Source organism: Ursus maritimus, unplaced genomic scaffold (assembly GCF_017311325.1).
Source record: "Ursus maritimus isolate PB19 unplaced genomic scaffold, ASM1731132v1 scaffold_28, whole genome shotgun sequence".
NCBI lineage: Eukaryota > Metazoa > Chordata > Mammalia > Carnivora > Ursidae > Ursus > Ursus maritimus.
The window spans coordinates 2,189,406-2,215,980 of NW_024425341.1; the positions used below are offsets into that span (position 1 = coordinate 2,189,406).

Genomic DNA, 26,575 nt, shown 5'->3' on the forward strand with positions numbered 1-26,575 from the left:
TGCATTCTTAATTTGAGACATTATGTCTGTTTTCCCAGTACGTTCTTCCTGATTTCTCTCCCCAGAAGGGGATACCGAAGACTACTCTTGTGAACGTATCATCTGTGCACAATAATAGTTACTGAGTGCAGGACTTATTATATGTGATAAGAGGGGAACACCGGTATCGTACTTAACTGTCCAAGCTTTCTGTAAGAATGTAGTGCCAATGCACTGTGCAGTGGAGTTCCCTACCTCGGGTGCAGGCAGGAGCAGAGAAGGATATATGCCAATTATAGGAGAGCCTCCTATACTAAAATTTTTAGCAGATATGCCAACCAATGTCAAAGGTATTTTATTTTTTATTCCCCTGCTTTTTGCGGTAGGAGCTAAAGCGGAAAAAAAAAAAAAACAGTAGGAAGGGGAAAAGTGCTTAACCTAGATAATGAACAATAAAACTGTCGTTAAAACATGATGGATGACCTGGGTGCCTACCTGCCTCAGTCGGTGACTGTGAGCATTATCACTAGATCTTGATCTGGGGGTTGTAAGTTCGGGCCCCATGTTGGATGTAGAGATTACTTTAAAATAAAATTTAAAAAGATGGAAATGTGACATCAGCAATATTTTATTTTACAAGTGTATCTCCTGGGTTCATACTGAACTGCCACTTCCAGGCAATCGTTTTGTATGTAAATAAAATTAAAAGCTTATTACAAAATGATGCATGAGTGTTGTAGAAATATTTGAAAAATGTAGAAATGGAGAAAAAATCGATTATCTCACCATCCAGCTTAATCATGATTAATTTTTTGTAACATATGCTTCTAGTCTTGTAAGCCAGTTCTTTAAAAATTACCATTATTTTTCAATAATGGAATAATGCTTTAGATACAAGTAATTTCTTTGATTGGCAATGTGTACATCTTAAGTTATGCTTATTGGATATTTGTATTTCTTCTTTTATGAACTTCCTATCTGTATATCTTTCGTTCGTGTTTCATTAGGGGTAGTTGTCCGCTGTTAATTTGTTAGCTCTTTTATATATATAAATACTAATCCTTTTTTGTATATTGTATTTGTATATTTTTTGTAAATATTTGTATCTTCCCAACTTGTACCTTGCCTAATTTTTTTTTTAAGATTTTATTTATTTATTCAACAGAGATAGAGACAGCCAGCGAGAGAGGGAACACAAGCAGGGGGAGCGGGAGAAGCAGGCTCATAGCGGAGGAGCCTGATGTGGGACTCGATCCCAGAATGCCAGGTTTCACGCCCTGAGCCGAAGGCAGACGCTTAACCGCTGTGCCACCCAGGCGCCCCTATACCTTGCCTAAATTTTTAACACAGTTTCTTAACACCTTGAGTCCCACCTTTGTTTAGATATATGAGCTGTCTTAGTATTTTTCTCAGTTCAGCTTTTTTCCTACCCAATCCTTATTCCATGCTATGTTCATATTATTATGGTCTGAAGAATGATCATCCCTCATTAAATTAAAAAAAAAAAAGTTTTAATTCCGGGGCACCTGGGTGACTCAGTCAGTTGAACACCTGACTCTTGATTTCATCTCAGGTCGTGATTTCAGGATCAAGCCCCAAGTCGGGCTCTCCCCTGGGTGAGTGGGGAGCCTGCCTGGGATGCTCTCTCTCTCCAAAAAAAAAAAAAAAAAAAGAAAGAAAGAAAGAAAGAAAGAAAGAAAGAAAGAAAGGTTTTTATTCGTTTTTGAAAAATGAAAGTTACAACTTTAGGGAACTGTAGGATCATTTTTTAAATAAGCATTGTGAGTGTTTTATATGAGTATTATGCCATTTTTATATGAGTAAAAAAATACTCATTTTATATGGGTAGTGCATATGAGGATTATACTTTTTAAAAATCAGTGCCAGAGAATCCAAGGGAAGTGATCAATTCCCTGTCCTCATCTTCTTGGACCAACCAGCAACAAACTTTAACCCCTCTCTTCTTGAAATACTTTGTTTTTAATTGGCTTCTAAGATAGCACATGCTCTGTGTTTTCCTCCTTCCTTCATACCCACTCCTTCTCAAGTTTTTGTTCTGCGTGTTTGTGCTGGTTCTCACTCCTCCTCCACTCTCCAGCTTTTCTGAGAAAGTGCCTCAGGCTTTGCTCCTCTAACCAGCTTTTCCACTCTGTTGGGTTTCACCTTTTAAAATGCCATGCCAGCTTGAAGACTCCTAAATTTGTATTTCTAGCGCTGACCTCTCCCTTGAGTTCCACTCTCATATATCAGACTGCCTGCTGGCTGTCTGTATTCATCCATAGTAAGCATCTCACTAGTAAATGTCCTAAAGAACTCTTGATTTTTGCCCCACTAACTTCTCCTGAACTTTTCCCCAATTCAGTTAATGACATTTTAATCCACCCTGCCATCAGGTCAAAACTCTAGGAGCCATTCTTAATGGCTCTTTTCACAACCCACATCCAATCTGTCAAGTCTTGTCTGTTCTGTCTCCAGAATTCGCGCTCTGAATTGGATGACCTCTCACCCCCTCTACTGCCACTACTCTAGTCCAGTCTACCATGATCTCACTCCCTGATTGCTGCCCTAGCCTCCTCAGTGGGCTTCCTGGTTCTGCTCTTGTCCCTGGCAGGCCATTCTCCAAACAAGACAAAAGTAGTCTTTTAAAAATGTATATCAGCATGTCATTCATTTACTTAAACACGCTTTCACTGCACTTAGAATAAATTCCAAATTCCTTCCAATGGCCCACAAAGCCTAATGTGATTTATCTCCTTCCAACTTTCCTAGTTTAGTTCTCACCGCTTTTCCGTTTGTTAGTGAACACATATCATTATGTAGCACACACATGTACCTTCAGAGCTCTTTTCTCGTTGTTCAGGGCTTTGCCTGGCTGCCTTCCCAACATTCAATTCCCAGCCAAGTGGTCACATCCTTGTCACATTCCTGAGCAGCAACCAGGCCCTTTCTATTACTGTGGAACTATTCCATTCCATGAAAATGATTTGAAATTTACACATGGTTACTTGCCTATTATCTTCTCTCTGCTCTGTTTTTCCTCCCCTAATGTGGATTGCAAGCTCCAGCAGAGTAGGGGCTCAATAAATACATAGTGAATGAATATCCTAAATTGCAATTTTGCTGAACTATCAAATACTTTAAATTACAGAGGATATTGACACATCATGATGTAGGGTGGCTAACTGCCCAGCTTGGCAGGGACTGAGGGGCTTCCTGGGATACGGAACTTCAGGGCTAAAACCAAGAAAGTTCAGGGCAAACTGAGACAAGTTGGTCCATCCTAAGATATGCACCCTTAGATATGTCACTAACAAAACCTTATTTGGAAAATAACACTGAGCACTGTTTAAGGGCTCCTAACTGGGTAACATTTTTTCTAAGTAAACATTTATTGAATGAGATTGAGCATAGTAGGGAAAAGGAGAAAGAAGGATTAAAAGTTATATTAAGCCACACTACCTGTTGTGAAAACCGGAAAGATTCACACATAATACAAGGGAGTGAACCAAAGCTGGTTGGGGGTGATGGAGTAAATCAAGTGATAACAGACCTCAAATTTCCACACAGAAATAATGTTTTGGCTTTAAAAAAAAAAACAAACCTCCAAAAACCATTCTCTACTTTAGAACCCACAAGCCTGTGGACTCGGGGGGAAATGAGAAGTAAGAACTGCCTTGGGTGATCATTTTTTTGAAATATGAACTGTCAGTGTTCTCCTCCCTTCTACCCATCCCAAGCAAATATTTTTACTTGTTTCACTTCCTCAGCATAAAGAAGAGACAGAGCTAAATGAAAAATAATAATAAAATAAAATACTAATAAAAAATAAGACACACACACAAAAGAAGAGACAGAGCTGAAAGCCCCTAGTCTCTCCTTTCAGGATTTCAAAAGCCTAAACCCTTTCAAGAGATAGTGCTAGGTACTTCTGACAAAATATGTGTGAGCTAGAAGTACTCATTCAATCAATAAACATTTATTGAACCCCTACCAAGTGCCCTGCCCTACTCTGGGTGCTGTGTATACAGCAATGAACAGACCAAGTCTGATCTCGTGGAGTTTTTTAATGGATGTATGGAGGGACAAATAAATGTATCAGGTGGTGACAGTGCATAAGAAGAAATAAGTCAAGATAACAGAGGTACAGGGACAGCCGCCTGGGTGGTGGGGTAGGAGATGGGTGCCAGCATGGAGGATGGCTTGGGAAGGCCTCTCTGACATGGCTGCATATGAACAGAGATGTAAACCGAGAGGAAAGGAGCCATGAGGCTCTCTGCAGGAGAGAGTGATCCAGGCAGAGGAAAATGTTAGTGTCACCTCCGAGGCTGAAGCTAAAACGTTCTAGGCAGATTGGCACAGATTACATGACCGTTTCAACAAAGGGTGATACCAACAAAACCCAATTTGAAATGAAGTCTTTTTCTTTCATAGAGGATAAGTGAGGAAGATAGTGTGGGTGGTCCAGAGTGAGCAAGGACGAGAGTAGCAGATGATGGTACCAAGGAGCGGGCAGCATGCCCCGTGGACAGAGAGGGGGTCAGAGTGGTGGTAGCAAAGTGAGAGCAGAAGGTGATACTGAAGGAAATGGGAAATATTCAAGTTCTGGGTATATTCTGAAGGTTGAACTACCAGGATTCATTGGATACATTGGATGTGGGGTATGAGAAAGAGAGTAGTCAGGGTGAATCCATGGTTATTTAACTAAGTAACTGGAAGAACAGAGCTGTCATTCAAGACGTTAGGAAGACTACGAAGAAAAGTTTGGGAGGGAAAAATCAGGAGTTGATTTTTGGAATGTGTGATGTATATCCAGTTGACAGTGGGATATATTATCCTGGGGTTTAGGAGAGAGGTCTGAGCTGGAGGTATAATTAGAAACCATCAGCATCTGTATGGTGTTTAAAAACAGGAGGTGGGAGGGATGCCTGGGTGGCTCAGTCAGTTAAGCACCGACCTTTGGCTCAGGTCATGATCCCAGGGTCCTGGGATCCAGCCCTGCGCTGGGCTCCCTGCTTAGTGGGGAGCCTGCTTCTCTCTCCATCTCCTTGCTCCCGCTCATGCTCTCTCTCTCAAATAAATAAATAAAATCTTAAAAAAAAAGAAATAAAACTATGAGGCAAGAATAAATTGCTTTGGGAGTAAGGCTAGATTAGAGAACTCCTTGTGTGTATGTGTGTGTGTGTGTGTGTGTGTGTGTAGCAGGGTGTGGGGGGAGGTGCAGCTAGTGTAGAGGTCAGGGAGAGGTCACAGAATCAACTGAGAGAAACAGGAAGAGCCACGGACGAGGATGAACAGGATGAGATGAGGTGAGACATGTAAAAAAACCTTTTCACAGAGAAGAAACAGTATGGTGTGTATTAGGAAAATAGAATACTGCCCCGAAGTTGGTAGCGTATGAGGTTGGAAGTCAAGATGAGTGTCAATGTCTGCTGGACCGTGGAGACTGTCATTGGTCTTTGGTGCTGTAGAGTCACAGGGGGTTTCAAGCAGCCAAGTGACATTTTCCAATTTTCACTCTAACAGCACTGCAGAGGATACATTTTTGCTAAGTGGGAGATTTTAGGAGACTATTTAAAAACCTGAGGCAGGAGAGCATGAGAGGAAAACGTTTGAAAATTAAGAGGTGAAAAATAGGCAGGTCTTAGATGAGAAGAGCGAGGAAGAGTCTAGCATGATCTCTGCCTTCTAGGACTTGGTGGATGGCAGTGTCATTACCCGAGCTCACAAAAATACAAATAACAGGTTTGGGGGACAGGGAGAGAATAAATTCAGTATTTTTGAGGTATTTCGGTATGTTCACCACAGAGGTAAATCTACATATTTGAAGTTTAGGGATATAAATGTAGCCGTCAACATAAAGAGGGTAGTAAGGCCATGAGCACCAGCCATGGAAAAGTCAACATTTCCCTTCAGTTTCATAGAATACATATTCTATTTTGAGTGCCCCTGAGAAAAGTATAGGCCCATTTCCAATATAAAAATAAATGTAAACATCTCAAATAAAATATTAAGTAATTGAATTTTTAAATTTTTTTATTTTTTATTTTATTTTATTTTAGAGTCAGAGAGCATGCGAGTGGGGAGAGGAGCAGAGGGAGAAGGAGAGAGAGAATCTTTTTTTTTTAAAGATTTTATTTATTTATTTGACAGAGCCCAGCAGAAAGAAAGCCTGTTCTGCCTTTTTTTTTTTTTTAAAGATTTTATTTATTTGACAGAGAGAGACACCGCGAGAGAGGAAACACAAGCAGGGGGAGTGGGAGAGGAAGAAGCAGGCTCCCAGCAGAGGAGGCTGATGTGGGACTCGATCACTAGGACTCCAGGATCATGCCCTGAGCTGAAGGCAGAGGCTTAACCGCTGAGCCACCCAGGCGCCTCGGAGAGAGAGAATCTTAAGCAGGCTCCACGCCCAGTGTGGGGCCCGACTCAGGGCTCAATCTCATAACCTGAGCTGAAATCAAGAGTTGGACGCTTAACTGACTGAACCACCCAGGCACCCCAAGTGACTGAATTTAAAAACAAACAATTGCAGAGCAGTGAAACTGTTCTGCGTGATCCTATAATCGTGGATACATGTCATTATAAATTTGTCCGAACCCACAGAATGTGCAACACAAAGGTGAACTTGAATGTAAACTATGGACTCTGGATGATAATGAAATGTCCATGTAGGTTCACGAGTTGAAAATAATGTACCACTCTGGTGGGGGATGTGGATGGTGGGGAAGGCTATGAACTTGTGAGAGCATGGGGTGTGTGGGAAATCTCTGTACCTTCTACACAATTTCGCTGTGATTCTAAAACTGCTTTAAAATAATAAACTCTACTGGGGCTCAGTTATTAAGTGTCTGTCTTTGGCTCAGGTCATGTTCTCAGGGTCCTGGGATCCAGCTCCATGTCAGGTTCCCTGCTCAGTGGGGAGTCTCTTTCTCCCTCTCTCCTTCTGCCCCTCCCCCTGTTCATTCTCTCTTTCAAATAAATAAATAAAATCTTTAAAAAATAAGATCTATTTAAAAATCATGGGCACATAGAGTTCATTCTATCAATGCAAGAACAGTTTAACACCAGAAAAATCTAACACGATTCCTCACAATAATAGGAGGGAGGAAAAAATACATCACATGATTACCTCAGTATACAAATGAAAAGTGTTTGATAAAGTTCAAAACAATTTGTGATTTGATTTAATATGTTTTTTTTTAAGTAATCTCTACACCCAGACGTGGAGCTTGAACCCATGACCTGGAGATCAAGAGTTGCGTGCTCTTCCAACTGACCCAGCCAGGTGCCCTCCAGTTTGTGATTTTAAAAGGGCTCAGAAAACAGAAAATAGTAGAAAATATACTTTACTTCATATAGACTCTGTCAGAAGCCAACAGTAAACATCATTTTTGACAGAGAGGGTCACCTGGTGGTTTAGTCAGTTGAGCATCTGACTTCAGCTCAGGTCATGATCTCGGGGTCCTGGGATTCTGCTGTCCCTCTCCCTCAGCCGCTCCCCCGGCTCGTCCTCTCTCTTTCTCAATTAAATAAATAAAATCTTTAAAGAAATAATTTCTGACAGAGAAACTTTAGTCTCAAAAGAGGGCAAGGATGTCCGCTATTCCCACAATTGTGCAAACAGTAAAGGCATTAGTATTAGAAAAGACAACACCATAATTATCTGCAGCTAAGAGTAATCCATACAGATAACACAATAGAATTAAGATAAAATATTAGAACTAATAAAATTTCAGTACGGTTCCCAGATACATGATTGACTTACAAACATTAGTTCTTCTCTACCAGCAACAACCAACGAAAAAGAAACTATAGAAATAAAACATTGAAAAAATGACTTCAGTGACAATATAGGAAGTTCAAAGAGGCAAAAGAGATGTATGGCGATAGAGTCGGAATACTTGTCCTCTTTGGTGCTAAGGGTACTTGGAAGAAGATCCAAAAGGGGTGAGTGAGTTGCATGAGCGGGTGGCTCAGGCCCCTTCAGCCCTTTAGCACTGATGTTGCTCGTGTCCTCTCTCTCAGTCCATGTCTGTGGCATGCGGATGATGTCCTTCATGGCGAGTTACCTGCAGAAGAAAAATTGCAGCCTGGTTTATCGGTGGCTCTACGTGACATGCCGGTGCCCCCCAAAAGAAAACAACTACAGCACTACCCCCCACTCAGGGGAGCTCGGAAGCACAGTAGCACAGGAAAATCCTCTTGGTGGGCAGAATTGGGAACAGTACAGGTTTTTCTCTTTGTCTGGAATAAGAGACGGCTAGAAGTATGGATCCAGTCTGATTCGTGGGCTGTTACTAACAGATTGGCTGGATGATCAGGAACTTGTAGAGAATAGGGTTGGAAGATTGCCAGCAAGGAAGTCCAGAGAAGAGGCATGTGGATGAACCTCTCACAATGGACGCAGACTGAAGATGATTTGTGTCTCACGTGCATGCCCATGAAAGGATAGCCTCTGTATAGGAGGCTCTTGATAATACGGCGGACAAAATTACATGGTGAGTGGTATCAGTCTTTTTGCCCCATCATCTCACTGTTTGCTCAGTAGGCTATGAACACAGTGGCTGTGGTGACAGGGATGGAGGCTATGCACAGGCTCAACGATGAGGCTCACCTTCCTCTTACCAAGGCTGACCGGGATAATGCTCCAGTTAACATGCCAACAGAGACTACAACTAGCCCCCAGTACGGCACGACCACGCTGGGAAGCAAGGCAGCCGACTAATGGCAGTTTGATGACATTAGAAGGAGCAGATGTTCATCCTTATCACCATTCCTCGCTGGAATAGATACATAGTCTGGACACGGACTTGCCTTCCCTGTCTGCTTCTGCTTGCATCACCGTCTGTGGACTTACAGATCCGCAATCCTAAAGCATTGCTTCTGATCAAAGAATTCGGATCACAGCAAAGGAAGTGCAGCCATATACCCTATCATCCAAAAGTGGCCGGGATAACTGAAATTGGAATAGCTTGATAAAGACATGGTTTCAATGCCAGTTGGGCCACAACATCCTGGAAAGATGGAGTTCTGTCTTGCAGGATGCAGTCTGTACATTGAATCAGAAAGCATTATATGATGTTATCTCCTTATAGTGAGAATGAATAGGTCTGGGATTCAAAGGGTGAAAAGTAGGAGGGACTTCTTTCACTGCATATACAAAAACCCCCTTGCAAAATTTTGGCTTCCCACGCTGGCAATCTTGATCTCCACTTGTCTGGAGCTCTTAGTGCCCAAGGAGGGGAAATACTTCAACCAGCAGCACCACAATGATTCCATTGAATTGGGACATGAGGTTGCTACCTGGCCATTTTGGATTCCTATGCCACTGAGCCAAAAGGCAAGAAAAGGTTACTACTGATTAGAATGATTGATCTTGATTGCCAAGGAGAAATTGAGTTGCTGCTACGCAATCAGGGTAGTGAGGACTATGTCTGGAGCCAGGAGATTTTCTGGGGCTTCTTTTGACACATTTCATATGCAATAGTTAAAATTAATGCAAAATTACAGCAAAAAAAAAAAAAGTCTGTACAATTTTGGACTTGGATCCTTCAGGATCATTACACCTGACAAAGAATCCTGACTAGCTGAGGCTGAGGCTGAGGGCAGGGGAAATATGGGATGAGGAGAGGGAAAATAAACCTGTAGCTATCAGTTCCAGGCTCACGGAAGAGACAGATACTACTTGTAGAAACGAGGACTGCAGGAACTCTGTGTATTTTCTCTCTGCTTATCTTATTCCATGTGTGTGCTTATTTGCACACGCTACCCATTTTCTTCTTCTCTCTCCTTCCCAATATTAGTTTACATACAAGTTGTTGAAGATAAAGTGTATAACTTAGGGTGATGGCATTTGGGGAGCAATTTATATGGCTAGTGATAGATACGGTGATTATTGGGTCTGTGTATCTTTTGATTTGGGGGAAAGGTGAGAGATTTTCATTTTTCTGAAGTGTAGCTGTATCTTAGGTGTAAACATAGAGTCGTTTAGTTTTTGCCTGGAGGTTTAATGTATGGAGAAAGATGCACATGGAAGTTGATTAGTCAGGGAGAGGACTGTGCTGATTACCAACCTAGTGCCTCTTAATTCCAAATCCATTCTTCATTGTCTTGTTTTTGCTGCTGGGACGTCTCTCCCTCGCCGACGGGCACAATTTTAAACTCTGTCGTAAGGAACATTAGAACACCGGAAGAAGAAAGGGCTCTTCTTCCTGGTTCCCGTGGGCTCCTACTGGCCGCTCCTAGCGTGTGTGGCAATGAGCAGGAAGATTCCTCTGGCACCCCAAAGGTGCCAAAGCACCCCTGTTGGCAGTTTCTCAGTGAGTTGTGTGGTGCAGCACCTCCCAGCGGACAGCTTTCCCCAGCGCCCCGGGGGGCAGCTGCCCAGTGAGGTTGGCCAACTCAGCACCAAGCTTTCCCTTCTTGCAGTGGTAAGCCACAGCCACACCCTCTCTGATGATGTCTGGATCTGGGCCTGGGGGTGGGGGGTGGAGTGGGGCTTTTTCAGCCACTGGGGTTGTGGCTACTCTCTTTTTCTGCTATTCCTGCATTCTTAGTTTTCTTCACCTGTTAGAAGCCAACTCTATAATGGGCTTCAATAAAATCTTTAAGATTCAATAAAATCTTCTAAAAAAGGGAGAGGGGCATCTGGGTGGGTCAGTCGGTTAAGAAGCCAATTCCCTGGGGCGCCTGGGTGGCACAGCGGTTAAGCGTCTGCCTTCGGCTCAGGGCGTGATCCCGGCGTTATGGGATCGAGCCCCACATCAGGTTCCTCTGCTATGAGCCTGCTTCTTCCTCTCCCACTCCCCCTGCTTGTGTTCCCTCTCTTGCTGGCTGTCTCTATCTCTGTCAAATAAATAAATAAAATCTTAAAAAAAAACTAATTAAAAAAAAGCCAATTCCCTGTTATATTAAACTTTCCTTGTTAAATCTGCTGTGTAGTTTCATTCCCTTGATTGGACCCTGAATGAAAGAATTCTGATAATAGTATTGTAATTATGCTGAAAACAAGAAAGGGGCTAAACTTCTGGAGGTACATGCTAAATATGGGTGAAATGTCATGATGTCTGAGATTTTCTTCATTAATAGAGCAGCTGGTGAGGAAATAATATGATTGTCCATGTATCGATAAATTTGAATCTGGGTGAATAGAATAAAGAAGTTTATTACACTACTTTGTCTGTATTTGCGTATTTGTCAAATTGTCATAGAACAAGTTTTTTAAAAAGCTCTGAATCTCCTGACGTTAGTTAGCAGTCACTGAACATCATTCCAACAAACCGCGAGTCAGTTTGTGTTGAGAAAAATCGGACTTCTGCCCACTCCTACAGCCAACACCTCAAGGAAAAAGAGTCACTTTTGAGACCTGTCTTAGCCTTCTCAAGAAGGTCAGAATTAATTTAACCTTATTAAACCTCTCCATGCCTCAGTTTCCTTGTGGATGAAATGAAGATAATGATAGCACTTACCTCATTAGAATTGGGAGGACTATCAGAGACTGTATTTTTAACAGTCTTAAATCCATTGAATTGTAAGAAACACCATCATTTTACGTACCACTAAGGAAAAAAAAGGCTATCAATTAAACTATAGCATAATGTCTTTTTATCTTTTTAAGATTTTATTTATTTATTTGTCAGAGAGTGAGCACAAGCAGGGGGAGCGGCAGGCAGAGGGAGAAGCAGGCTCCTCACTGAGCAAGGAGCCGGATGCAGGACTTGATCCCAGGACCCTGGGGTCATGACCTGAGCTGAAGGCAGACGCTTAATCGACTGAACCACCCGGGCGTCCCATCTATGGCACAATGTCTTAACTATGATCCTGGATGACAAATGGATTAGTCACACCAGCCTCATGTTGCTTTGAATTTTTCTAGTTGTTCTGAAGCACTTGGCAATTTCTCTTGCCTTCAGTTGCTTGACATGAGATAAACAATTCTTTTGCTTGTATTTCAGTGACAAACGGACAGCCTCACGTACTTCTAGGTATATTCCTTTCTTAGGACCCATAAGCATTTGGCTGTTACTTTGAAAGAAAATATGGAATTATGGTCATATCTCAAGAGTATTTATATGACCAATATCAGATTTATGCTCACTGCTCTGTTTTGGCCTTTCTGGGTACACAATTAATTTCTGTCTCAAATCACACCGAAAGGGTAATATTTCTGAAGAGATTTTGAAGGCAATTAAACTCAGCATGCATGGTGCCAAATGAATACAGCTCCGCTGAGTGACACCTATGACTAAGTTCGCATCTGTAATTACAACTGATACAACTGCCGCCTGACCCCCCCTATACTGTGACCTGCCATTGATTAAAGACATATCCCACTGAGAACAAATGTGTGGTAGAGTTGATGAAACACGCATTTCAAGTCAAGTTAGTTCATTGCCTGGCATATATTAACCAATTCGTAAACGCTTGTCCTGTTCCAAACACATCTTGTAAAGACAGTGTTTTCTTCCCAAACCGCTCTGTCCAATATAGTAGCTACAAAATGAAATTAAATAAAATAAAAATTCAGTTCCTTAGTTGCCATAGCCACATTTTAAATGCTCAACAGTCATATGTGATTTGTAGCTACCTACAGGACAGTGCAGACTAGAACATTCTCATCATCACACAAAGTTCTGCTGAACAACAGTTTTCTAGGAAATTCTATCAATGAGGACATCAAATTATATGCCATAATATCTTTATTTAAATATTTGAATCTTCCTGAAATCGGAGTCGAGATGACATAGAGGGAAAAGGAGTTGCTACCTAATTTATTCATCAGGACAGGTCCAGAAGAAAAGGGTAAAGATAAAATTAGCATTGCTGACTAGCAAATAGATTATTGTCGATTTGCACTAAGCACTTATTATATACATAGAATATATTACTAGATGTTCATGTCACTCACATTTGCCACATCCTTTCCATTTCCGCTCGTACCGTCTATTGTCCACACTTCCTCTCTTCCCCTCTCTCAGCCCCCAACCCTAATACCCATCCAAAAAACTGGGTTTCTACCTCTAGGGATTTCTTTATTCTTGTTTCTTTCTTAACTTCAAAAAAAAATAATTATAGACTCACCAGAAGTTACAAATAATTACAGATGTACAGGAAGTTGCAAATATTCTATAGAGAGGTCCCATATCCCCTTCACCTGGTTTTTCTCAGTGGTTACATCTTATGTAACAATGCTACAATATTAAAAGCAGGTAAGTGACACTGGTTCAGTGTGTGCATATAGTTCGATGCCATTTTATCACGTGTGATTTGTGTAACTCCACCGGAATCGAGATACAGAACTGTCTTATCACCATACAGGTCTCCCTCATGTTATCCCTTTAAACACCCACCGTTCTCCCCACCAAGATTCCTAATCCCTGGAAATTACTAATTTCTCTTTATTCTCCATCTCTATAATAATCATTTTGAGAATGTCAGATAAATGGAACCAGATTGTGTATGACATTGGAAAATTCGCTTTTTTCCACTCAGTAGAACACCCTTGAGTCCATCTGAGTTGTTGCATGCCTTTTCATGCCAAGTGCTACTCCACGCTATGGATCTATCACAGTTTGTTTAACCATTCACCTATTGGAGGAAATTTTGCTTCCAGGTTTAGATTATTAAAAATAAAGCTGCAACAAACAGCTTTTTGTATGAATATACGATTTTATTTCTCTAGGATAAATGCCAGGAGTGATTGCTGACTCATATGGTATCTAGTTTTGTTTGTTTTAAAGATTTTGCTTGTTTATTTTTTTAGAGAGACAGAGCCTGAGCAGGGGGAGGGGCAGAGGAAGAGGAAGAGAATCTCAAGCAGACTCTGCGTTGAGCATGGAGCCCCATAAAAATAGAACTACCCTACGACCCAGAGATTGCACTACTAGGTATTTACCCCAAAGATACAGATGTAGTGAAAAGAAGGGGCACATGCACCCAATTTCATAGCAGCAGTGTCTACAATAGTCAAACTGTGGAAGGAGCCGAGATGCCCTTCAACAGACAAATGGATAAAGATGTGCTTCATATATACAATGGAATGTTACTCAGCCATCAGAAAGGATGAATACCCAACATCTGCATGACATGGATGGAACTGGAGGGGATTATGCTAAGTGAAATAAGGCAAGCAGAAAAAGATAATTATCATGTGGTTTCACTTATAGGTGGAACATAAGCAATAGCACGGAGGACCGTAGAGGAAGGGAAGGAAATCTGAAGGGGGAGAGATCAGAGTGGGAGATGAACCATGAGAGACTATGGACCCTTGGAAACAAACTGAGGGTTTCAGAGGGGAGGGGGGGTGGGGCAATGGGGTAAGAGGGTGATGGGTATTTTTTTTTTTTTAAGATTTTATTTATTTGACAGAGACAGCCAGCGAGAGAGGGAACACAAGCAGGGGGAGTGGGAGAGGAAGAAGCAAGCTCCCAGTGGACGAGCCTGATGCGGGGCTCGATCCCAGAACGCTGGGATCACGCCCTGAGCCGGAGGCAGACGTTTAACGACTGTGCCACCCAGGCACCCCTAAGAGGGTGATGGGTATTAAGGAGGGCGTGTGATGTGATGAGCACTGGGTGTTATACACAACTAATGAATCATTGAGCACTATATCAAAAACTAATGATGTACTATTCAGTGACTAACTGAACATAAAAAAAATTAAATGGCCCATTACATTTACTGATTGAGATGGTTGCTCATAAGATTTGGAAGAATTTTTTCATTGTAAAATGAAAAAGAATAAACTTTTTCAGATGATTGCAAAAAATAAAAAATAAAATCTATAGCAGCTGCTTATTTTGGTGTAACTTAAAAAAAAAAAGATTCTCTATCCTCAGCCCCTGCTCACGCGCATGTGTGCTCTCTCTCTTAAAAAAAAAAAAAGGACATTAAAGACATTGATGAGGGCTCAGAAAGTGAGGATCATGGTAGATAAAGCTTCTATCATCTCAGAGAGTACATGTATCATTATCAACAGAACGTTGGTAGAAATATGTTACTTGGCTGAACTGTGTTCTGCCATTACGGAAAGTAAAACTTGCAGGCAACGAACCTGGCTGTTAGCTGCTCAGATTTCCAAGCAAAGTGTTGAAGGTGCGGCCTGATTTCTCCTTGCTGTTCAGAGTAAAATGCGAAAAGGAAGGAAATGAAGAAAGGACTGTAAAAAAAAACCCCAAAAACCCAGCGCTTGATGATTTTCAAGGTTTTCAGCCTATCCAGATTGCAAAAGACACTAAAATTAAGAAATGCACTGTTGGGAAAGCGTCCTCTGCAGAGTAGGTCAAGGGTGCAGCTGGACAACCTGTTGCTGACGAGATTATGTGTGTGGCTCAGAGACCCACTCAATCATCTCGGCAGAAGCCAGGAATAGAGATGGGGTTGCCTAAGAAAGAGCTGTGGACCTTTTGTCTAATGGTATGGATTCTCAGAACATACACAGGAGACCCACACAATTTTTGAGAATATCACAAAAACCAGCTTGGACTGAAAGGGGCAGAGAGAGGATGAAAAGAGATGTCTGTTGGACTTCCAAAACTTCGCAGGCTGGGAATGGCTGATAGTCACTCGGCACGTTAGCCTTCAAGAAAAAGTGAGAATGATTCTGCGGGCGTACATTTGGGTACAAAGGCAAAGGCTGGCGGAGCAGGCACAGAAGCAGAGGCCTTGAGTCACTGTGGACACAAACTCAAGAGGCCTATGGAGCTGGCCTGCGCCCAGCAGGCAGAGCCTCAAGTGACAGAGAATGATTCTCAAGACTTGAAACCTAATGGAATTTGCCTAGCTGGATTTCAAGCTTGCTTGGGACGGGTGACTCCTTTATTCCTTTCAATCTCTTCCTTTTGGAATGGGAATAGCTATTATATGCCTATCTCACCATTGTATCTTGCAAGCAGGTAACTTGTTTGCTAGTTCCACAGGTCCACGGATGGAAGACTTTTGACCCAGGATGGATCATGCCGTCTTCCCGAAGGTGACATAGATGATGAAATTCAGGACTGCTGAGCGAACATTTAAATTTTGGTCTGTGGAGCTGGTTCTGTAATGGGTTGAGACTTCTGGGGATGTTGAGATGGGGTGAATGTATTTTGCATGTGGGATGAGCATGAATTTTGAGGGGCTAGAGGGCAGGCGGTAGTAGGTTAAATTGTGGCCCCCGCTGGAAGAAACGTCCACATCTTAAACCCCAGAATCTGTGACTATTGCCTTATGTGGCAAAACATGTGATTAAATTAAGGGTCCCGAGAAGAGGAGCTTATCCTGGAATATCCAGATCAGCCCTAAATTCAGTCACAAGGGTTCTAATAATACGCACACAGGGGAGATGTGACAGGCAGAAGAAATGGCAGCTTGAGCGTAGAGGCAGAGATGCAGCCGCAAAGGGAGGATCACCCGGACTCCCCAGAAGCTACACGAAGCAAGGAAAAGAAGCTGGTGATGGGTAGTAAGGAGGGCACGTACTGCATGGTGCACTGGGTGTTATACGCAAGTAATGAATCATGGAACTTTACATCAAAAACTAGGGATGGTGACTAACATAATAAAAAAATATTATTAAAAAAAAAAAAAAAAGAATCTCCCCTACGGCCTCCGGAGGAGCCGCTGTCCCGTCAGCACCCCGATTACAGACCCGGGCCTCCAGAATTGTGCAGGAACAGACATCGGCTGTGTTAGGCCATGCGGTGGGGGGTGACTGTTAAGCAGCCCTGGGAATCTAGTACCACTAGAGGGAGCAGCTCTTCCGTTGTGCCTGTCGGTTGGCTTCTCTGGCACCCTGCTGGGGACCTACGAGGCAAAAGCAAAACCCAGGGAACTCAGGACCAAGTCACTGCTCAGGTCCAAGGTCTCCAGCTGGTCTTTGGCCTTCTACCTTTCAGCGACTTCTTGTATTGTTTACAGATAACACTGAAGGATTTTAGTTATACTTAAGGGAAGATTGGGGAAAGTACATCTACCTCATATTCTTGGAAGCAGAAGTCCTACCTCAGGTTTTCACTTTTTTAAATCAATTAGCATATTCCAGTTACATTAGTCTTTTTAAACCATTGCTTTGTCATTTTCTTGTTCAAAATTCTTCAGTGACTTCCAAGTGCCTATAAAATAAACCCATAACCCTTTGCCCAAGATTCATTCCCTCCCCAATCTGGCCCCATCCCAGCCTGTGTTTGTGGTCTGATTTCCCACTATGCTCCTCATCAGTGTTTCCAAAATCATGCTGCATCCAACTCCAGCTCTTTGGGATGTTAATAAATGTTACACTTACATGGGGAAAAAAGGCTCTATTGTCAAACGTGTTTGGTAAACAGATTTACATAGTTAGGGCAGTTTATTATCACAGGACTCTCAGAACTTTAATATGCCAGTGTACAATGTGACTCTCCAAGAGACAGTTAAAGCATGAAGCATTTCCTAAACTTACTTGGCCATGAAACCCTTTGTACTGTTTCCATGGAAGCCAGTGTGTGAAACTCTTCTGTTCCAACTTCCTCGTCTGACCAAACTCGCCTTTCGTGACCATCTGCACTCGTTCTGCTTTCCTGCTTTAATATACAGGACTTCTGTGAGCTGTCAGAGCAGCAGGGCTAGTGCTACCCAGTACTATGCGATGCATGCAGTCTTCGATCTTACGACATTTTCCAGTAAGCTGGTTTCTGAGTTCCTAAGTCCTAACCATAAATATTGTAAAAATAGATTGTGGAACCCAGTAGAAATGTTTGAGTTATGTTACAAAATATAGAAACTATTTTTTAAATAAATCAATTTAATAATACTGCTAGATGATACGAGAAGCAGGAGCTCCCCTGTCCCATGACCGCCTCACAGGGATGTGTGCAAGGACAGGTGTGGGCACAGCGGTCGGCAGACATGGGGTTGACAGGTACCCTTTTCCTCTTTCCTTCTTCCCCACGATGACTCACTCCCAGGTGGTGTGTGGCACCCAGAGGAAGGAAGCTGCTCGTCTGTGCCAGCTCTAGAGAGTCATTCTGGGGCTGAAGGACTGTGGCCGGGGAGAGCTAGCTTTCACCTACAACCTTGCCGAGGCAGCACAACCACCAAAGTCGTTGGTAAAAGGGAAATTTTAGCAGCAGTGAAATGAAAAGAGGAAGAGAAAGGATGGGGCCAGGCGAGTCTTTGATTTAAAGTCTGTTTGGTTCTGAAACCAGATGAAACACTAGCTGGGAGGACAGGTGGATCAGGGCCTGAGGAGATCAGGAGGGGTCAGGAGAGGCCAGGCTGACATCGAGTGTCCTTCATACTTTGTCCTGAAAGAGTCCCGTTAGACATTCGTCCAGTGGTCTGTGGGGCAAGTACCTTGAGCACTGTCTCAGAGCCGAGGAAGCAGCTCAGGCCCGGCACCAGTGTTTGCTGAGCCTCTGTGAGGGAGGACTTCCAGTGTGCAGACAAGTTGCTGGTAGCGCTCACGGAGGGCCACACCCCTGGCCCGTGGTGAGTGTCACAGCTCCCGGGGAAGTGAGAAGATCTCTGTCTGCGCGCTGAAGACTTCTGGGACATCATTATAGCAGGGAGGACCTCAGGCCAGGCAGCTCCATCAGGTGGTCAAGGCCACCCACACAGTCAAGAGGCCTGTTCCAGGCTATTCTGCTCTTCTTCTTCCGTCTGTAACCAGCTCCAGTCTAGAGACTGAAAGTCAACAGGCACGTTAAAAATACAGCGGCACCAATACAACTCAGGTTGTTTGTCTTCCTCAGGAGGCGACCGGCACAATTTAGAAGGAAATTTAAATCCTCCCATTAACAGCAGTCTTGTTATTGCAGGCTACTCTTGGGCTAAAGCTCTATTTTCAAAACCATACAGGAACTTTCCTTTGGCCTAGCGTGAAGTCCCTCAGATGCTGCGACTATGGAAACCAGGCGGGAAGTCTTAGTACTACCTGCGGCTCGCAGCACCCACTTATGCTCGCTGTGGGTAGCTGGTACCAGGAGCTCACCTCAGCTACCCATTTCCAACCCTACCAGATGCCATGGCCTGATACGACTTCCTGTTCCTCTGGCAGAAGTGCAACTCAGCAGTGAAATGCTCGAAATGCGGCCTGTCAGGAGGAGGACGAACAGCGACGAAGAGCAGAGACAGCCCCACACCAGAGACAGGCACTCGAATGAAGAAGTGATGACAGTTAGCAGTGGTATCCCGTCTGATTCCTCTGGCAACTGGGAAGTCAGGGGGAGGCTAGCAGGTCGCTGTCTTGGCGGGAGAGGGCCTTTTAAAATCTGAGGCATGACTTAGAGTCCACTCAGCAACGTAAGCTTCGCCTTAAAGTGTACCCGTGTCTTGACTCACTTTTTGTCACGTTAGCTTCCCTGTAACTAGTACTACCTACGGTTCAGCTCAGCCCCTGCGAGGTGGGGCTGTGACAGGCTCTGGTTCTATCCCCCGAGTCCAGCACAGCACTCCACACACGCGGACGCTCAGCAGTGCTATGGAAACCGCAGGGAGAGAAAGACCTTCTCAGAATGACGTTACCTTCCTTACGAAAATTGTTACGAGGATTAAACGGAATACTGCACCCATTCAGTAATTGTTAGCATCACTATGAACAATAATAAATATGCACTAGAAAAGCATAAGCATATAGTGAGACGGAGGACACGCTGGACTGCCTTCGCATTTTCTTTTTCGGGTTTGCCGTGGAAAGGACAGACATGGAACAGCTGGGATTCACACAGCCCATTACCCTCCAACTCTGGTCCTGTTCTTTTATGGTGTCTTGCATTGCGTTTTCTAGCTGGGCGCAGAGAGTATGTGCTTCAGCCACCAGTTCTTCACTAAAGGAAAGGATCGCAGTATTAGAAAATGCTCAACCTGATTTTTCAGAGATAACACTACTGCTTAGAAGATATGCTACAGAGCTTTTGACAAGATTTTAAAAATTAAATTACAATTACTTTGATGCTAAGTGTTTCAAAGTACCACGTCCTGATTAGTAATCTCATTCATCTCGTTAAGCACTTTTCAGAAGCCCACATCCAGCCACAGATAGGCATTACCGTTCACGGTGTGAAAAAGAAGATCTCTTTTTAATAGAAAAGTTAGAAGTAAATGAGTGCTTTCTGACTTAAATAGTTGAATCCTCTCCAAATTGCCCAAATCTGAAGATATCTCACAAATCACCTGTTTTCCAATTTTTGAAATAGAAAAAAAATTATATAGACCAAGTAATTTCACCATTTCCATAGTTCCTTGAGATCTGTGAAAAAGCAAGTTCTGGGAGCTGATTTGATTTAATCCATTCTCTCTTTTCTAGGATAAGAAATGCACCTGTCCTTTCAAGGACTGTGGTGGGGAGAGAGGGGAGAGTACAATAAGCTGCTGTCTTATTCCAACCTCAGCTCCATGACATGGACAGACAACTCTCCCGGGACGACTTTTCCAGAGCTTCCAGAGTATCACTGGAGGGACTATGCCCAATCCAAGACAGTGCCCTGGAACTCCACTCACCTTGCAAAGCATGACACTCTGAAGGGAGGAACACAGGCCACATTTTCGCTCAGCCCGTGTGGCTACTAACTAGGCTGAAGGCTCAGTGCCAGCTCCAGAGGCAATGGAAGAGGCACAGGAGCGGTCAGCATCCTCAAGCTCACCGCAGCTTGGGGAGAGAGTCAAGAATCTAAGGCCACGTATGATTAAGCACCACAACAGCACAGGCTAGGAATTCCCCAAGCATAGGAACAGGATTGTTAAAACAGCTTTATTGAGATATAATTTATATACCATACAGTTCACCCATTTAAACTGTATAATTTGATAGTTTTAGTATATTTACAGAATTATACAATCTTTACAATCTAGTTTTAAAACATTTTCATAGTCTAAAAAGAAACCTTGTACCCATTATCAGCGCTTTCCCATCCTCCCCTCCACCCGCTCTAGGCAATCATTAGTCTATTTTCTGTGTCTGAAGGTTGGGTCACGGGAATGATTTTACCCATCGCCAGTGCCTAAGACCCGACACATAGAAGGTGTTGAAGAAACGGCGTGGGGCTGAACTAGAAACAAAAACACAGAAGAGAGAGCTCTGTGTGTATGAGTAGTCAGGGCACTGGGGGAGGGGGAAGAAGAGGGAAGCAGATGTGCCCTGCAGATGGGAGGACCACCCAGGGCAGGACACTGGCCAGAGGCAGCCCGCCAGGCTTCTGAGAAGCTGCCTTCGGGGCCCGCCCCCGAGCAGCTGACTCAGCACCTGCATCTCTAACAAGTGCCCAGAGGCTGCTGATGCCGCTGGTCTGGGTCAGACTTTCAGAATCACCGGGCTAGGCCAGGGAACAGGGGAGCAGCCTGGAGAGTGGCTCGGAGGTGGCCGCATGTGTCTGAAAAGGCTCCGCTTGGATCCTCTAGGGGAGCGGGAAGCCACTACTAGTTACTGGCCAAAAAAATAACTTGATCCAATGGTATTCTGTGAAGACTCATCTGACCAGAAAGGGCTTGGAGGTGGTACCAGACAGGAAGCAGGGAGGTGAAACGCCTTGCAGAAAGAAACACTCTGCTTACCACCTCGGTGGCAGTGGCCCAGGTGACAGGAGGGGAAAGCAAGGGAGGAGTGGGAGGAGTGGGGTAAGGACAGGCAGCAGGAGGAAAACTGTAGCTTGGTAACTCAGAGTGGTGGGAGGTGAGAGGGAGGAGGCAAGACAACCAAGGCGTGGCCCACAGGGCACACCCTGCAGGGAATCTGGTTTTGAACACAGATGATGGCTGACGGGACTAGCACTTTCGATATCCTCATTAAGCAATTTGTAACCCAATCCTCAGACAAGAAAAGCACTTAGTTAGCAAATTACAAGGGACCAGGAGAATAAAATACCACATCTGCCTCGCATATGAACCAACACAAAGAAAAACATGCATGGAATCACTAGACAGATGAAATGATCTCTCAATGATACACATGCATTTCCATTCCCATGACCTCCTGATGTGCCTGTGGCCATCACGCCTGGCACTGAACAGTGACCCACCTTTTCTTGATGGCCTCGGGTAGGCTGTTGGGGGCAGCAGAAGGCTGAGACAGCAGCTGACCCGAGTGACTGAGGCGAGAAGCATTCATGCTGTCTGGGCTTCCGCTGACAGGGCCACGGACTTTGCTCTAAAGGACAAAACCAAAAGAAAGTCAACAGAATTTTGGAGCAAAGGGATGATCCCAATTTTGCATTCACACCATGGTATTTTCTTATGGAACACAAGACATTAGCTATTCCTATAAATTATTAGTCAATATCCCTACTCATGACCACGGTTTGCATTTCGGCTTAGAAAATTTCTGCGTAGGGGCGCCTGGGTAGCGCAGTCGTTAAGCGCCTGCCTTCGGCTCAGGGCGTGATCCTGGCATTCAGGGATCAAGGCCCACATCGGGCTCCTCCGCTGGGAGCCTGCTTCTTCCTCTCCCACTCCCCTGCTGTGTTCCCTCTCTCGCTGGCTGTCTCCCTCTGTCACATAAATAAATAAAATCTTAAAAAAAAAAAAAAGAAAATTTCTGCGTCTATAGGTGTATTTTTTTTTTTAAGATTTCATTTATTTGCCAGAGAGAGAGAGCACTCACTCACACACAGCAGGGGGAGTGGCAGGCAGAGGTAGAAGTAGGCTCCCCACTGAGCAGAGAGCCAGCCGTGGGGCTTGATCCCAGAACCCTGAGATCATGGCCTGAGCCGAGGCAGACGCTATAGGTATACTTTTTGGTAAAAGATTCTAAATATAGGGAGATCTGAATACCTGTATTCGCAGGTTTATTCATGAGTTTGCTTAACAAACTCTAACAAGGAAATTAAGACAGAGACGGTTTTATTTTTCCAAGTTGAAGACTGAGACACACAAAAAGCTTGTAAGTGGCCTTCTGTGAATCGCATCATCCGTTGGACGGCTGAGAAGAAAACCAACATGTTCTGACGGCCCCCAGCGGTCAATGGCTGCTGCAGCCACTCTGCCTCAGTCAAGAGGTTAAACCAGTGGCTTGGGCTCCAGTGGCCTGCAGGCCGCAGGTAAGACCTACTGTCCACCTTCTCAGCACCTCATGCCCCTCCGCTCTCCAAGTCTCCAGCCGAACGCTCATCCGTCGGCCTCGCCATCTTCTCGTGGACCTGGCTCCTGCCCTTGCTGCGGCCTGCGGGACTTCAATCCCGCTCAGCTTCGCAAGCTGGGGGACCTACCTTGGTTCCACATCCTTGCTTCCAGCTGAACGTCAAGGTCCAGCTTCAGCCTCAACCAACCGGTCAAGCACCCACTTTCACCCTGCTGCTCGTCACCCACGGAGAGACCCAGCCATCTGCCTCCTCCACTCTGCCTGGGCCTGTGAGTGTGGCAGGACGGCAACCCTTCCACTGTCCTGTCCTGTGCAGCACAGGGGCTCCAAGACTCCAGCCCTCTCGGGGGTGAGGTCTGTCCAAGTCTCAAATCCGTTCTGCAGATGCCACGAGGGATTTCTCCAAAACCCAAATGTGATCATACCATTCCCATACTTAACTTCCTGCAACATGAAAGATAAAAACAAATTCTGCGGTGTTTTCTATGCCTTCAAAACCAAGTGTGGCCTGCATAAGCTTGGCCCTCGACTGCCTCCCCAATTCATTCCACACGATACCCTCTCCCCCACACCACAACACTCCGCGTGTAGCAACCAGAACACACCCACTCTTTCAGGCCAATGTCCTGTGCCTCTGATAGAGCAGTCTTCACGCTGGAAGGTCATCTCCACCTACCCACGTAACTCCTACTAATTCTTCAGCTGAAGCAACACCTTGTGAACTTCAGCTCCAAGACTGAGGCTGGCGTGACTCTCGGCACTCATGCTACAGCTCAGCTTCCAGCTCTCTAGCTGCTGATTAACACTGCCTGCCCCCAAATTCAAAACCACTTCCCTGTGTGTGCCCCTCACCAGATTATGAGCCCCTGGGTCGGGCACCATGCTTCTTTCCTCCTTAACCTCCAGTTTTCATCCCATTCCTAGGCTCCTGGGCATATGAATGCAGGTGGCAGATCAGGCCATCACTAGGAATCCCTCAACTTCTCTCTCCTTCCTAAATCTTTTCTCCTTGTCATCTCTCTGTTTTTCTCTCCTTCCTTATAGGAGGAAATGTCACCCCCCCCTTCCCAAGGCCAATCCTTCCATGCATGCTCATTATGCTGATACCCATTGTTCTCAGGACTGGGAGACTCAACTATCTCTTGCCCCTTTGATACTGTGAATCTCCCCCCAGTGCACTGTCTCCTTCTGCTTGGCCTACAAATCTGCTCCAGTCCATGATCTTAAAAACACCACCCTTGCATCCTGCTTGCACCTTAAGCAACTATCTTCGCATTTTCCTCTTTGCTCTTTAATACTACCAGTGACTAAATCGCTCCTCATCCCAGGCAACCTCTCTGCGGCCTGCACAGTGCGGGCCTCTCTCCCATCAGCTCTGGTTTCCACGGTCTTTACATGGCTCTTCTCCCTCTCTGTCTTAGGCTCTTTTTTGTGTCCTGTTTTCTCTCTGAGCAACATGCAGCGGAATCTCAGCTATAGTAAGACAGTGGGGGGGGGGGGGCGGGCAGCACCTGAGTGGCTCTGCTGGTTAGGCATCTGTCTTTGGCTCAGGTCATGATTTCCAAGTACTGGGATTGAGCCCCATGTCAGGCTCCCAGCTCAGCAGGGCGTCTACTTCTCCCTCTGCCTGCTGCTCCCCCTGCTCATGCTGTCTCTCTCCCTCTCAAGTGAATAAATAAAATCTACAGTAAGACAGTGGGCATAGAAAATGCGGGTGACAATACTAAGCAGCACAGGCTCGGGTGAGGATCAACCAGGTCATGCAGACATGCACTGTCGTGGGCTGCATGAAGGTCCCCCCAAAAGATCCACCCGTGTCCTAACTCTGGGGACCTGGGAATGTGACCTTAGTGGAAAAAGGGTCTTCGCAGATGCAGTTAAGGATCCTGAGAGGAGATCACCCTGGGCTACTGAGAGGGCACCCAAATCCAATGGCATGGGTACTTATACGAGACACCCAAGAGACAGACACAGAGAAGTAGGCCTTGTGAAGACACAGGCAGACACTGGAGTGCTGTGGCCAAAAGCCAAGGAACGCCTGGGGCCACCAGAAGCTGGGAGAAGCAAGGAAGGTTTCTCCCCTAGAGTCTGCAGAGGGGGCCCAGCCCCGCCAAAACCTTCATTTCAGACATCCGGCCTCCAGAACCGTGAGGGAGTAACTCTGTGATGGTACCTCCCTACGCAGCCACAGGAAACGCATGCATGCAGAAGAAAGAACACCCGGTGCCAGCCTGCCCCTGCCCCTGCCCGCCACACCCCGGCCTGGAGGAGGGCAATGTGATCGGGGCAGTGGCAGCTGAGCCGTTGGTCAGTGGCTTTGTGGTCTCCTTTGGAGGGTAGTGGCAGTAGCACAGAGGTGGAAAGGCCCCGAGAGGCTGGCGGGCTGAGGGCGTGGCTGCGGGGCTCACTCACGCAAGCGATCTTCAGCAGATTCCAGAGCTCCTTCTGCCGCTTCTCCTGAAGCCGGACAACAGTCTTCTCATCTTCGTTCATTAAACTCACCACCTCTTCCACCTTGGGCAATAATTCCAGAGCCTTCTGCTTGCAAACCACAGTTTTACTGTAAAGAATAAACGTGAAAAGCTCCAGTGGCACTGGGGTTGGAGAAAGCAGGAGAACATAATCCCTGGGAATTACGAATCCAACAGCAGCTGTGGATAACTTTTCTCCAGGTTAAGCAAGTCGGAGGGGAGTGAGAAAATGAGCTCACATGTGGCCTCGCTGCTTCTCCAAATTCCACCCTCGGGAAGGGAAGTCGGGGCGTATACCTGAGCTGTGTATAAATCACTCGCACTTTCTTCTCAAAGCCTTGGATGGCCTGAAGGAGCAGCCGGACCATCTCCTGACTGTCGCCGTCCGTTCGCTGGTCTGGAAAGAGGGAAAGAGCCACACAGTTCCTCAAGGCGGCTGCCAGAGAGCGCCAATGCCGCATACTGACAAAACAAGGCCCCCACTGCACACAGAATGCCCCACGCACCTCTGGGTTTCTCCCGAAGTCTCCTGTAGAGCTCCCTTGCCTGCTCTTCTCTGAAACATATGAAGGAGAAGCTCTGTCAAGATGTGAGGTCAAATAAGCACATATGAAACACTGGTTAGCTAATTTCTGCCAGTACAATCGCTGACTTTTAGAAACAAGACTGGCATTATGTCTTGACTGGAGAAAATCATTACCCCTGGAGATAGCACAGGTGATACCTACAACAAGGAAGTGATGGCCCTCGCCATCAAACCTGAACCATCTCCAAGGTTTAATGAGAGAGAGTCTCAAGGAAGTGAGTTCCTACTCTGTCCCTCAGAATTTCCTCTCCACATGGCTTCTGCAATAGTGACCCCAATGCAATCACTGGGCCTAAGCCCAGAGAACATGGGCTCAAGCCCAAAGGCAACGCAATTTTCTATCCCTTTACAGCCTCAACACAGCGAAACTGGATGACATTTTCAGAGGTGACTTTCATTTGAAAATTAAAGGAGAATAAAGGGTTAAACAATTTGAGAAAATAAGACACTCCGGATAATCAGATTTCTGGTATTTTAGCTTCTGGTCCTGAGAGTCCTAGTAAAGGCATCAGAGGA

At 44.9% G+C, this 26,575-nt stretch overlaps 1 protein-coding gene across 1 annotated transcript in view; it reads right to left on the bottom strand.

Annotated features, from left to right (window-relative positions):
- Nucleotides 1-17,267: 17,267 nt before the first annotated feature.
- IKBKB (inhibitor of nuclear factor kappa B kinase subunit beta) overlaps nucleotides 17,268-26,575 on the bottom strand; it is a 58,868-nt gene continuing 49,560 nt past the window's right edge. The window contains exons 17-22 of the mRNA XM_040643217.1: nucleotides 25,980-26,029; nucleotides 25,771-25,870; nucleotides 25,415-25,562; nucleotides 21,945-22,072; nucleotides 19,667-19,757; nucleotides 17,268-18,615 (exon numbers count right to left, since the gene is read on the bottom strand). Of these exons, the coding sequence (XP_040499151.1) occupies nucleotides 18,550-18,615; nucleotides 19,667-19,757; nucleotides 21,945-22,072; nucleotides 25,415-25,562; nucleotides 25,771-25,870; nucleotides 25,980-26,029 (583 nt within the window). The 3' untranslated portion in view covers nucleotides 17,268-18,549. The remainder of the gene's footprint in view (nucleotides 18,616-19,666; nucleotides 19,758-21,944; nucleotides 22,073-25,414; nucleotides 25,563-25,770; nucleotides 25,871-25,979; nucleotides 26,030-26,575) is intronic.